General features: G+C 45.0%; 4 protein-coding genes across 5 annotated transcripts; 1 reads left to right on the top strand and 3 right to left on the bottom strand.

Annotated features, from left to right (window-relative positions):
* Positions 1-32: 32 nt before the first annotated feature.
* LOC117587934 (zinc finger protein 436) lies at positions 33-2,083 on the bottom strand. The gene is made up of 2 exons (XM_034278926.1): positions 1,808-2,083; positions 33-1,757 (listed from the first exon to the last, which is right to left on the bottom strand). Exons 1-2 carry the CDS (start codon positions 1,997-1,999, stop codon positions 198-200), a joined length of 1,752 nt encoding a protein of 583 aa, XP_034134817.1. The 5' UTR covers positions 2,000-2,083; the 3' UTR covers positions 33-197.
* A 560-nt stretch (positions 2,084-2,643) lies between these two features.
* Positions 2,644-7,914, top strand: LOC117587939 (1-acyl-sn-glycerol-3-phosphate acyltransferase alpha). Of its 2 annotated transcripts, none has more exons than XM_034278932.1 (3): positions 2,644-2,960; positions 6,855-7,051; positions 7,115-7,914. In XM_034278932.1, exons 2-3 carry the CDS (start codon positions 6,876-6,878, stop codon positions 7,752-7,754), a joined length of 816 nt encoding a protein of 271 aa, XP_034134823.1. In that variant the 5' UTR covers positions 2,644-2,960; positions 6,855-6,875; the 3' UTR covers positions 7,755-7,914. The 2 variants fall into 2 exon arrangements, with proteins under 2 accessions (XP_034134823.1, XP_034134822.1); XM_034278931.1 differs by lacking the exon at positions 2,644-2,960 and adding an exon at positions 6,217-6,290.
* Positions 7,915-8,831: 917 nt separating this feature from the next.
* On the bottom strand, positions 8,832-10,781 carry LOC117587936. The gene is made up of 2 exons (XM_034278927.1): positions 10,646-10,781; positions 8,832-10,615 (listed from the first exon to the last, which is right to left on the bottom strand). Exon 2 carries the CDS (start codon positions 10,600-10,602, stop codon positions 9,019-9,021), a length of 1,584 nt encoding a protein of 527 aa, XP_034134818.1. The 5' UTR covers positions 10,603-10,615; positions 10,646-10,781; the 3' UTR covers positions 8,832-9,018.
* A 937-nt stretch (positions 10,782-11,718) lies between these two features.
* Positions 11,719-13,314, bottom strand: LOC117587937 (WAS/WASL-interacting protein family member 2). The gene is made up of 2 exons (XM_034278928.1): positions 13,176-13,314; positions 11,719-13,065 (listed from the first exon to the last, which is right to left on the bottom strand). The coding sequence occupies exon 2, from the start codon at positions 13,063-13,065 to the stop codon at positions 11,860-11,862; it is 1,206 nt and encodes a 401-aa protein (XP_034134819.1). The 5' UTR covers positions 13,176-13,314; the 3' UTR covers positions 11,719-11,859.
* Between the last annotated feature and the right edge of the window lie 143 nt (positions 13,315-13,457).

Below are 13,457 nucleotides of genomic sequence, written 5' to 3'. Positions count from 1 at the left end.
TTATTATTATCCAATAAACTGCCAAACTCTAGGTCTTAAAAACTACACAGAATCATACTTAGATATCGTATATAAACTTTAAAGTACAACTTTTTGAACTTAGTAACTACACTCCCAATTATAGATAGTTATACAGATTTTTGGATATTCCTCTAGAGTACAACTTTAAAGTCATAACTACAAAATAATTATAGAACTTATTCCTCGGGTCGCGTTTCGCTGTAGAAACCCAGATTCATTGTGGGTACCATGTTGCTGTAGAAGTTAAGCTCCGCGGCTGAGGGACGCACCTGTAGCGGCACCTGGGGCACTGGAGGCATTTTGGCTACAGCCGTCGGTTCGGCCATTTTGTGGGGCATTATCGCTGCCGCAATCATGGCCTGCTGCGTGCTCTGGGCCACCTTGTGCTGCAGCTGATGAACCTTCAGGTGGTTCTCCAGCTCAATCTGCTGCAAAAAGGTAATGCAGCAAATGGCGCACGTATAGGTGGGCCCGTGGGCCTCTAGTGTGTGTCGCTGCAGCTGCTCGCGACGATTGAAGACTAGATTGCATATCTTGCAGGCCAGCAGTGTGTCCAAATGAAGCGCCCTATGACGCTGGAGATCGCGCTCGCGTTGAAAGACCCTGTCGCAGACATCGCATCGGAAGCTGCGTCCTGGCTTCTGTGAGGTGATTGGCTTCGGCGTTAACTGTTGCGTTAGTTCGTGTTGCAGTTGCGCCAGCTGCTCCGGTGTCGGGGGATGCAGAGTGTTCTGATGCTGCTGCATAAGTATCTCCTCAACGTCGCGCTTAGTGTGCATTTGATGATGGGCCACAAGTTTGTCCTTGCGCGAGGAGGAAAACGGACAGCGGTTACACTGGAATGGCCTGGCCCCGGAGTGCAAGCGTGAGTGGTTCGTCATCTCCTGGGCGGTCTGGAAGGAGCGTGGACATTGCTGGCACACGAAGGGCTTCTCGCCGCTGTGAATGCGCATGTGCTTCGTCAGATTGGTGTTTCGGGAGAAGCTCTTTGTGCAGACATTGCAGGTGTAAGGCCGCACGCCGGTATGGACTATGGCGTGCTTCTTGAGGTCGGAGCGGCGTACAAATCCCTTCCCGCACTGGGCACACACATAGGGACGATCCATATCGTGGAGCGACTTGATGTGGGTTATAAGAGTGGCTCTCGTGACGAAAAGCAAACTGCAAAATGTGCAACAGTAGGGAGCTTGAGGATCATGGGCTGTTCTCTCATGTTTTTGGCATTCGATAGGTAGGGTGTAGCCCAAATCACAGTACTGACACAGAAAAGCGGTCTTGGGACGTGCCCCTCCAGAGTTGAACTCAACACTGGGCTGCTGCAACTCCATATTCACTGACATTTCGGCCATTTGCTCCGCATTTGTGCCTAGAGGTATGTCGGCATCGTCTGCAATCGTTGTGTCTGCTTCATCCTCATCTCCGTCCTCGAACTCCTCTTCTTCCTCCTCATCTTCAGCGTTTTCATTCTCTTCGTCAGAGCCCATTTCATCATCGCTCGTCTCCGCAAGCTTGTCCGGATCCACCTCCTCAATTTCGCAATCATCTCCGGGCTCGAATTCACCAGGATTTCCGTTCAAGCCGGGTCGGTACTTGGGATCCTTCTTAATGACCTCCTTCAGTTGCTCCTGCAAGGCAGCTTCCCGCGCTTTCATTCCCCGCCGCTGTTTATAAAAATCCTCCAGCACTTCCAAGCAATCGGAGCAAATCTGCTCCGGTAAATACTCATGGCGATCGTACTGCAAAGTTAATCATTGTTATCATTGTTAATCAAGGCAATCGAACTTACCTGCACTCCCCACACGCTCTGGCAGACATCGGCAATGCAGAATTTGTCGCCATCCCAGAAACCCTCGCGATCGGTGAAAATGTTTGGCGTGGTTTCCGTCGATGCCGGCCGATGGCACAGCCGGCACGAGCTGGCACTCTCTTGCCTCTCGTTTGGCGCGGAACGTTTAGCTTCATTCTGCATAATATACATTTTATCGCACTTGGCCAAATTATATCTTTTATTTTAAGAATTTTACGCGAATTTCCGCATTTTACCATTTATTGCACGAGGGTGTGACCACATTTAGTATGACCGACCGAAATATACCGAAATATACTTTTCCATTTTCAAAATATACCGGAAAACATTCCGATAGAATTATTACCCTCAATTTTGATCTTCTGTTGAATAAAACCAGCTGGTTAGCTAGAATTTTATTAATCAAAAATCAATTTTCCACAAGATTGGCTAATTTTCAGGAATTATTTTAATTATATTGTTCATAAAATAGGCAATCGATAATCGATACTCTGTATTTTAGAATATTTTATCAGAAATGTCTTTCAGTCGATAGTCCCACTCGATTGACATCGAATACCGAGAGGTGGCGCCCAAACCGACTATCGCCAATTTGTAAATTGAACGTGCTCGGAATTTTCCATAATTTATATTTTAAAGTTAATATAAAAAACTTTAATTACCAGTCACATTTTAATTTACTGTAGCAGTTTGAATAATCAAAAACTACTGCGCTGGAAGCCCACAACGATGAGCGCGATAGAACATAAGCAGCAGCAGCAACAAGAAACGGGAAAAAAGCTCATTCACATTCGACTTGGTACACTTAAAGCGAGAGTGGTGTCGGCCCCATTGGCGGCGCAATAGTACGCAAAGTGGTGCCCGAAATTCCGCGAAATCCTTTGTTATCCTTCCCCGAGTCTAACAAGTTGTTGTTTGTGTTAATTGCAATTGGCGCCGGTTCAGTGTATATGTAGTGCATTCTGTAGCCCCATGACCTGATGCTTCAGAAGCAGACGCCCGCGCGAATTACAAACACACGTGAAAAAGGTCATATACACACTCGCACACATCGGTATAACTGTTACTCCCACGCGTAAAACAGTGTGCCGGCAAAACCAAAGCAGAGCAACAATTTTCCATCGAGTTCTCTGTGAGTGAAAATAACTGTTTCGTGAGTTTGTACTATTTAAGCTTTACTTTTGTTACTCTCTCCGTGTGTGTCGCCCGTTCTCCCTCTTCCAAGTTTGAGTTCAATTGCCTTTCTACGCACATTTTGTCTTTATTATGCACCCCTCCTTATCCAGTGCTTTTCCCATGCGGCGTGCTCTGAGAAAGGGAAGCTAGCAGATTATGTGGTCGAAGCTTTTGATGCGCTTACAAGCAAATCCACATGTTGGAGGTATATTATATACTATAGAGTAATCCGAACACTGCAACTCCAACAATACTATATAAGTACAGAAAAGTAAAGGTTCCAAATATGTACATATACACTTATTTGAACGAAAATAGATTCGTGTCTGCCTTGCAAACAGCATAACAAAGTCACCATAATCTCTTATTTTGCAGTGTAATAACAACAGCAACCCTGTGTACATTTATTACGTCTCTGCTGGCGTGTTTTCTCCCCCTTCGCTTGTCCTTGGTTGACATCCTTTGTGCTTTGCTCTGCTAACCTATCTACAGTTTCGCCCTTTCCCCGTTCTTCTTGTTTTTGAACTTTGTTCCCTGTTGATTTTACTCCATAGGGATTTTTCAGTGCGATGCTTGGGTATGCGTGGGGGTTGTTATTGCGTGTAAAAAGTAATGATTTTGGTTACATTAATAATTTATCTGACCGAATTCGTCTAAGGGAATTCGAAAACAACTTAAATTTGAAAGTAGCAGCAGGTACAGTGCAAGCAATTTATTGAGGTCCCTCTTATTCAGGAATGACCTCATTACTTTAAGGGAATTAATTATCGCTCTGGTGCCATATGTACTGTCGCTCTCCCATGGCTTTCATTAGTTTTACTACATATGTACATACATATATATATATATATACATACATATATAAACGGTAACCTGTAGAGTGCAGGGAAAACTGTACAAGCTCTCTTTAATAAAGCTTTACCTGGCCAGACGGAGAGCTTGAAATGCTCACTGTATACACACATATGTATATTATTTATATGGTTGTTTACGACTAAAAAAAAATTGCCAGGATATTATTCTGAAAGCACATGCATGCAAGTAGTAAAAAAAACTTTGTACATACATATTTATGTATGTAAATATACATTTGTAAACATTATTAGATTCACGCAAAAGTTAAGCGGTGGCGAATAAAGCTCTAAACATTCCATCCAACCATTAATTATAGCACACTGTGACGTCTAATCATTCGATCAGAAAGTGACCGATCAGCAGATCGGTGTGCAGTATTGTGACTCAATCATGAGGCTGGGTCTAGTTGTACACTCTCGTAGACTAGAGTCTCGTAGATTGTGCACTTGACTTTGAACTTGACTCCGACGTAGTGCTGTCCCGTAAATTGGTTGGCAAATTGTTCGGAGGCTGCAGGGAGTCGCACGCCGCTTCCCCACGCCTGTCAGATTGTCACATGCGTGCAATCATATGTTTTACGAGTAGTAATAGTTCTGATTGCCAGGGAATATTATATTGTTTGTGGAATTCTAGCCCCACCGAATCATGCCATAATCTTATCAGCGAAGCGAAGCTTATGCTCACTGAATGAATCGCTTGCGGGTGAGTTGTGTGGAAAAGCTTTGCTGCGATTGCCGCAATAGATAACAAGAGCCGGCTCCAAGCACCCCCATAGAAATGCTATTGAAAGTGTGCACATAAAAAGGGGAAAAATGTATAGTTTTGTGAGCAACCTAAGCTGTGCATACTCGTGTGGAAAGGTGTTACCCTTGGAACTAAAGTGCAGACTAGATCTAATTAGAGCAGCAGGCTCTGATAGTGTAGTTCCACTACAATGAGGGCAATGAGTGACTTGGCACTTTTGACACATTTAATATTTGCTTAAAGATCGTTAAGTAGTTTCTTGAGCAGACTCTTAAAATATCAATACTCTGGTAAGAAAAATTCAGTGAACCAAATGAATAAATACCTAGATTGAAAACTGAATATCCATAATTACCAAGAAACGTTATCGGCAGCCGGGTGTTTCTCCAGTTATCCAGACTAACACCATATCAAATATCATAAACATTTACCTATACAAATGTGGCACGGGTCATAAAGTAAGAAAAATAGAGAAATAATGTCCAGACCAGAATCAATCAAAGACCAAATCAAATGGTTTCTGATTATGTTTAGATACACAAATATCCACCAATTCAACGCTCTATTAGACCGCAAAGGGTCAACGCGAGTTTCAACAGTTTGTTTTTTCAGGCCTCAACTACCACCAAAAGATTTATCTGTAATGATACTTGCTATAATGGTAATTACTGGCATTAGAACTTGTGCCATGCCATTAATATTTTATTAGAAAAACAACGTTTAACTAAAGAAAGATTATTATTTATGAGCTTCAGGAGACCACCCCAAAAGAAACGTTTTTTTCTTGGCTGGGGGGAATTCCTGATTTACCACATGATACTGGCCATAAAGATTTATTTCACCACAGCTGTTTTCGCCTATTATTAACTATGCTTAGGGTTAATCTAGAGTAGATTTAAAAATTTAAAAGCCGATTGTACTCTATGCAAACAAAAGCCCAAAAAAGTTAATGGCATGACAACCACTTGGCCTGACCGCCAGAGATCACAGGCTAAATGTTATTTAACTGCAAGCTAATTACTCGGCTTATACGTATAATATAAAGTCTGTAATATAGATACATATATTTTTATGGACAACTGACAGAAGCTGGAACCTCTCATTTTTGGGCATACTTTGACTGTAAAGTTAAAAGCCCAATATATTTTTTGTTGTCCGTACCCCAGAGGTGTGTCCTAGTTTTATATAGAAACGTAATCGTATAATTATAAAAATCATAAAGGCCATAAATGAGAAATCTATCAACAAGTGCCGAAAAGATTAAGTGGCAAACTCAAGCCAACATAATTGGAGGGAAAACACAGGCCTCCTTTGCAGGTGTAGAGCACTGTTCCTTTTAGCAATCTCATGGGCGTACTTCAAATGATTTCTACTCGTATTGTATTCTGATCTTTCCAATCAACAGTCCATAGTAGAATAAAGCAAATTATTAACCAAAAAGATTACCAAGACTGTGAAGTACGCTAGTACGTACGTAAAACATTAAATGAAATGTGTCAGCGAGATATCAAAGTTCACTGCCTACCTTAATCCAAACAAGAGCGATTGGGAGTTTTGTTTTATTTTTGATAAGCCGCTTGCCATTTTGTATCGACACCCGCGCACCTTTGAGGCGGCACCTTTCAGTTGTGTTTGTCCCATCGGCCCCATCGGACGTGTTTCGGTCTAATTAAGGGCTCGAATAAAGGTTTGTTTCCATGGGGAATCTGTACAAAAATTAAGTGGAACAACTGACAATAAATCATAGCGGCTTCCACCAAGCTATCAAATTCCATAATCTAAATCAAATTTTGTGCTTCTAGGGCCCTGGCCCCTCACTCTTATCGGGCATTACAAAAAGGGGTATTTGCACGATAAGTAAATAATCCTCATGAAAATTCATGACCCAATCAAGAGAGTATGCAAATGATTGCAAATTGAATAATTATCTTGATATACTACTCCGACATTTCACTGCGGAAGAAAACATTTCGTGCAGTTGCAAATCAGATAATCTTCATTTAAATGCAATTTTGTGTGCAACAACGTCAGTTGTAATTGAAAGGCAAAAGACATTATGTTTTCTTAGATAAACTGTATATGTACGTGTGTATATTTTTCATCATATCTATCACTGAACAAAATATCAAGTTCGCAATAAATTCAAACGATTAGGTATTGCAACAAAATTAGTTTGGTCCATTAAAATATTTAGACCTGTACATTAAATATACATTTCCCGCAGTATTTGATTGATTTTGAATATTTCCAGAGTATCTGCGCTTCATTAAAAATGGCTTGTACATGCGAAGTAATCGGCCTAGCCTGCGTGGTGGCTCTAATCCTTAGTGTTTCGGCCAAGGCCCCCTACCAGATGCGCATGTTCTTTGTATTCTTTGGCGCTGGCGCCATTGTGATGCTGTGCGTACCCTTTATGATGCTACGACCACGGGACTACCGAAATGCGCTGTAAGTCCGACGAATCAATAATCGTTTTCCCCCATCTAATTGCCCATCTCTTTCTGCTTATAGGGTGCCATCTTGGTGCTTCAGACAGCTCTGCAAATTGATGGGCATCACCATGGAGGTGCGTGGATTGGAGAATGTTCGAGCCGGTCACGGCAGTGTGGTGATCATGAACCATCAGAGCGCTCTGGATCTTTGTGTGCTGAGCTATCTGTGGCCAGTGATCGGAAGGGGCACGGTTGTGGCCAAGAAGGAGATTCTGTACCTACCGTTCTTTGGCTTTGGTGCCTGGCTCTGGGGCACTCTGTACATCAATCGTTCCCGCAAGACGGACTCGATTAATTCCCTGCAAAAAGAGGCAAAGGCGATACAGGAGCGCAACTGTAAACTGCTGCTCTTCCCGGAGGGTACACGCAACTCGAAGGACACACTGCTGCCGTTCAAGAAGGGTTCTTTCCACATTGCGCTGCAGAGCAAGTGTCCCATTCAACCGGTGGTCATCTCAAAGTACGCCTTCATGGACGACGAGAAGAAGACCTTTCGTCCGGGCCACGCACTGATTCAAATCCTTCCCGAGATTTCGACCGAAAAGTACGAGAAGGATGATATACAGCAGCTCATCGACGACTGCCGTTCCATCATGCAGGCGGAGTACACGAAGCTGAGTAAAGAAGGCCTAGCCTTGAGCTCGAAAAAGCAATCATAGGACTGGATAGAATATTATTAAGCTCCGGTTGCTAACTAACGCCCAGAAACAGAATCAAAAGCAGCAAACAAGGATATATAGGGTTATTTGATTAATTTACTTAGCATTAAGTTATACAATAAATATTATACGCGTGTATTTTCGATCAATATTAACTGAAATAAGGCAAGGAACACGGCATACTTTTGTGGACCTTTTCTGCTTAGTTATAGAACTTAAATTAATTAAATTAAAACCTTGTCCTTGAAGTGAAACCGACCAAAAAGGATCTGGGAAGTTATCCTGATAACGGAAAGGCTAGGAACGCCCAGATCGGAAGGGATCTCGCAGAGCTACAGCGTAATTCGTAAAATACATGTGAGGGGATTTATTTTTAAAGACATATCCTATGTTCGTAATCCATATCCGTAAATGATTCAGGAAATTTTTCCGCTTACGAGTACATGTATCTCGACAGGATTAGAGGAGAAATAGCGAAGTTATAGAAATTATTTCCCTAGTCCTTAATGTCTTTGAAGCAGGGCTCGACGCCCATACAATTAACGAGCCGTTTTTGCGTTTGTGTGTGCAGACGCACGCAAAAAGGAACATTTTACTATATTGGCATTGGTACGAATCACTGTAATACGCGTGTACGTGAGCGGCAGCGCCTTGTCCTATGCCCTTTGGGTAGGGCCGTGCCGAGCCCTGCTTTAAAGCGAAACTGACTGAAGAGGAGCGGGGAAGGCATCCTGATTACCAAAAAGGTGCACGCCCAGATCGGTTGAGAAATGGCGAGTTGAGGCAACAGAAACTGGAAACTAGAACTAGATCATTTTCAAACCGAATACCTGGCCAACAGAAACGGTTGGAAACACAAATTTAGAAAATGTAACCAGTTCAAATCAACATCAAATGAGCGTTTTGAAAAGCAGCCCTTGGCAAAGCTCAGGACCAAATATATCTAATGATCAAAATTTACGTTTATTATGTGTGGGGGAACTTCTCAAATTTTAAAAGCGCGATAGCGGTGATGTGGCAGCCAACAAGCAAGTACTGGTTCATTGGAGCTAGTTTCCATTTAAAAATTCAACTAGCTGGCAACTAGTCCCCTCGCAAAGGGCGCGTGTAATTTTGAATTCAAGAACAGTGCATCTAAAAACTATAACAATTGTGAATTTGTATCGGTCGTGGAGTGTGGATTGGTTCGTTCGTATAATATTATATTGAGCTGGTGGTGTTGTTTGGTGTAGAGTTGAGTGGATTACTGATAGGTTTCCAAGCGCTATTCATCGTTCGGTGAACGACGGCTGGCAGTCGATGGCATGGGCTTCACGCATTCAGTGGGATGCATTTGGGTCAACCAGTAGTTGTAGACCATGCTACAGAATGCCTTGTACACATCATCGAGCACCTCCTCGGGATCCATCTTAAGGTGGTCGCGTCCAATGATCTGAGACAACGAAACGGTGCTGCTGGTGCGGCTGTGATCGGACACGGGCGTGGCGGAGAGCTTTTCCACATGACGCATCAACTTTATGATCAGGGAGTTATGTTTTCCGGCATTGCCATGGCTCAGGCCACCATCAGGCCCGCCTGAACAGCTGAGAGCCTGCTGCTTGGCCTGCTCAAGCTTCAAGGTCTCCTGCAGCTTCCTGTAGCTGTTCCGTCTCTTGGTAGCCTGCTCCCGCAGATGTGAGTTATATCGTTGGAGCAACACAATGGCCCAGTCGTGTTCAGCCGCTCGGTCTTCCAGTTCCGCGTTCATGTCAAGGGTAACCTTGAGTCTCTTCGCTTTTAGGTCCATGCTGTTCAACATCAGCTTCATGTCTGCGACTTTCTCATTCAACTTGTCGTTCTCAGCTCGAAAATTGTCAATTATTTTCTTAGTCTCTTCGAGTTCACTTTGCAGACTGAGGCATAAAGTCTTGATTTTCTTATCACCCTTTGATTCGTCCTGGAAAAACGACTCCTTGTATACCTCCATTTCACTCGAGAGGCGCTCATTGGCAACTTCCAGAGTCTTGAAGTTCGTTTGCATTCGCGTCAGAGCCTCCTGCAGCTCTTTGTTTTTCTGCAACTCCTCAGCATTGTCATCAAAGTATTGCTTCTTGTAGAAGCTCAGCTCCTCCTGCAGCTCGGTGGACTGCAGTGTCGCTGCGGCGTTCTTATTCAACTCTTCGTTTCGCTTTCCCAGCTCCAGAATGGTGCCTTGACTGAGTTCGAGTTGGTTTCTGAGTGCCTTGTTAAGTATTTGGTATTTCCGAGTGCTGTCGCACCCGCCACCACCCCCCTCAGCCATCTCATCCAGTGCCTGACTCTTGTACAAGTTGAGCTCCTCCACGAGCTGCTCCTTTTCAGCTGTTAGGCCAGCGCAGATCTTTTGACATTGCAAGAGTTCGTTTTGGATGACGGTGCAGATGACGTTGTGTTTGGCCACTTTGCGGCAGTCGATCACACTCTCGACACGATTTTTGCAATCCTCCAGCAACTGGCGCAGATAGCTGAGGAGCTTTTGCTCCTCCAGCAGCAGCTTCCTGTCATTCTTCGATTGCTCAACGGCCTGATTGGTCATCTTTTTCTTCTGCATAACAAGTTTGTTCTTATCGGGGAATCCTTTCGGATCCTTCTTAAAGTGCTCCATTAGGTTCCAGTCCTTCAAGGCCTTCAACGGAATATCAATTGAGGAACCCGAATCTGTTGGCACACTCAATATGTTCGACGTGTTCCCATCCGATTGCGTGACGCTGTTCGATTGCGATGAGCCGGATTCGCACCCATCCGATTCCTTAGCCAGATCCAAGTGCAAATTTATCGATTCGCACGATTCGAAACTGAGCTTGCAGCCGACCTCATCCTCCGATTCCATGCTTGAATACTTTCTGCTATGACCGCGGAGAGAGTCCACTTACCTCACTGATTTCTTGAGTTGGGTTGGCGATTATTATGCGTGGTTGTAAATTTTCCCAAATTTCTGACTATAAAAATAAATAATTTTGTTCACTTTCTTTGTAAAACTTTTGTGCTTTCTATTTGATTGAAAAGATCTCAATATGAGCTAAATACGAAGTCTGGTTTTAATATGCCACACAATTTCCGAAACTCTTTCAAAACTTTGAAACTTTGAAACTTCAAAGACTTAAAAATCTGACAAACGTGCACTTGTGCTTCCAGAACACCCAATACCTTCTGTGGATGATAATTTCTCTCAATCGTCGACGACAGATAATGCCAAAGAGTCGCAGCATGCACAATCGCTAAAATCTGTCGAAGCCAAGCTTGACATCCAGCTGCACCGCCGCCTTACAAAGTCCTCCGGACCAGGACCACCTGGACCAACCTGTCGACGTCCAACATGTTTGAGGACGACCTGCTGGATTTGAAGAAGTGTCGCCAGTATATTTCTATGAGCGGCAGTGGTCAGACACTGCTTGCCAAGCCTATTGTATGCCTTAAGCACACCGAAAATGCCCGAACCAGTGCTAAGCCGACAAACGGCTTCTTGCATTGTATTATCGCATCGCATCGCTTAGTAGTTATTATTGCAGATGACAAAAGAAATACAAATAAAACCGCCTTTTTCAAATATCGATATACAACCCATTATTCAATATAAATACAGACTTTTTTGGTTGGTCAAATACTAACCTTTGGTGTTTGTTGGTATTTTTTTACTCGGTCGAAAGCTGGGCGTTAGGAAACGGATCTAGTACATACTGGCGACCTCTTGGCAGGGAGCAGCAGTGGGCGAGAACTTCAAATGTGCGATTATGTGTAATAAGCTTAAGCGTTGTTTAAATCTAACTTGGTCATATCACATCATGACGTTTTTGGGTGTCCTCGTGATCGGAAGGAAAACCTCGAATTCATGGAACCCTTACGAAGGTCAAAGGATCAAGGGACATTTCTCCTGCGCAAGGACCAACATATTTTAATTGTCTCCGCTATTCCCCAACGCACAATCTTAAATGAATTTTCAAGGATATAAATTCAATTCTTTTATTCATCATAACTTAACTAGATACAAATAAATAAACAAGTGGAACACACTTAAAAGTAAGATTTACCATCTAAATCTTAAGACGTGCAAGTCCTTAAACCTAACAACAAAGGATCTACGTAGAGTCTAGTAGTCCGCGTAGCCCCTCCCTTGGTTGCCATAGCCAAAGTCCTTGAGATAGTTGTCAATGGCCAGGTCGAAGGAGGACGACGGCTTGTTGGGTTCGGGCTCTTGCAAGGGGTGCGCCTCTGTTCGGCTGGGATACGACTCCGTCTGGCTCGGATAGGACTCCGTTTGTCTCGCATACGACTCGGTGATGCTTGGATAGGACTCCGTTTGGCTGGGAGGGATGGGATACGCCTCGGTTTGTGGCAAGGCGTACGCCGTGTGCTCCTCGACAATGGGATAGGATGTGGTTCGGTCGTAGATGGTGGATGGAGGCGGCGTGGCAACGGCTATCTTCTCCTCATAGGGCGTCTTTGCCTTGGCGACAGCCCCTCCGGATGAGCTGGCCACTGCTGCGGCGGATACCTTGATGCTGGGATAGCGCTGAGGCTCAACCCTGCTCACAAGGGGAATGGAAGGGGCCGCGGATTCCTGCTTGTACACCGGCGAGTAGTATACAGAAGGAGGCGCTGGCTGAAGCTGGGCTCGTGGCTGGGGTCTGGGTGGTGGTGGTGGTGGTGCTGGGTATACCTTCTTGCTGCCATAGGCTGTGCTCAACAGCTGGGCAAGCTCCTCCAGTGTGTAGTTTGGAGCATTAATGTTGCTCGCAGCTGGCGAGGAGGCGGCACCAGCCTGTTCGCTGTAGACCAGAGGATACGGCTTGTAGGACTTGGGACCGTCCACGGGGCCCACCAGTCCCGCATAGCCTGCTCCACCGCCGTACTTTGGGAAATACTTTCGCTGATGTACATGCGTGTACTCCACCTGGCCGCCGGGCGCGTAATCTCCCGTGGATGAGATCTGGGTTAGCTGCTGTTTGGGGCCGGAGGTGGCCACCTTGCGGCAGAACTCCTTGCAGCCGAGCTTGCACTCGCAGTAGCACTTCTTGTAGGCCGTCGGCTGGGTGGTGATCTCCTCCGCTGATGCAGTCGTGGTGGTCGGAGGAAAGACCTCCGTGGTGGTGGCGACGGTAGTTGTGGTTGTGGGAGGTCTGACTGTCGTTCCTGGCCGCTGCGTTGTGGGGCGTACAGTGGTGGGCACATGGCTGCATGGCACCTGCTCCCACACCTCCTGCTCACACTCTGCACAATATTCCGGAAAGTGGGCGTGTGCCAGAACCGAGGCGCATAAAAGCACCACAAATAGCAAACTGCAGCGTCCGTACATCTGAAAGGGAAATGGGAAATGGGAAATGGGGCAGTGTTATAGGTGGTGGGGCGACACTTTATGGGTCAGGCCGCATCGAGCGCTCCCAATTGATCGGATTCAATTCTTACCTTTCAGCAGTATTTATCTCCCCCGCTCTCGTTCTCTGGCTCGTGGAATATCTGTCCCGGATCGGTGTTGGCTTGCCACTTGTTGGCTGCTTGTTGGTCGCGTGCGAAATTCTTTCATGCAATTTGCTGAATAGCTCTTAAATACGCTTCGCTGGCCGAGACTTCTTCTTCATTGGAAGCCACTATTACACCGCCATGCAAATGGGTCGCGGAAGCGTTGATCGCATCACGTTCCAAACGCTTGACCGATCGGAACCGTAGAGTGGGGGCCGGGCCGGTCCA

Source organism: Drosophila guanche, unplaced genomic scaffold (genome assembly GCF_900245975.1).
Source record: "Drosophila guanche unplaced genomic scaffold, DGUA_6, whole genome shotgun sequence".
Lineage (NCBI taxonomy): Eukaryota > Metazoa > Arthropoda > Insecta > Diptera > Drosophilidae > Drosophila > Drosophila guanche.
Note: the sequence above shows the minus strand (reverse complement) of the source record. Positions and strands in the feature narration are given on the sequence as shown.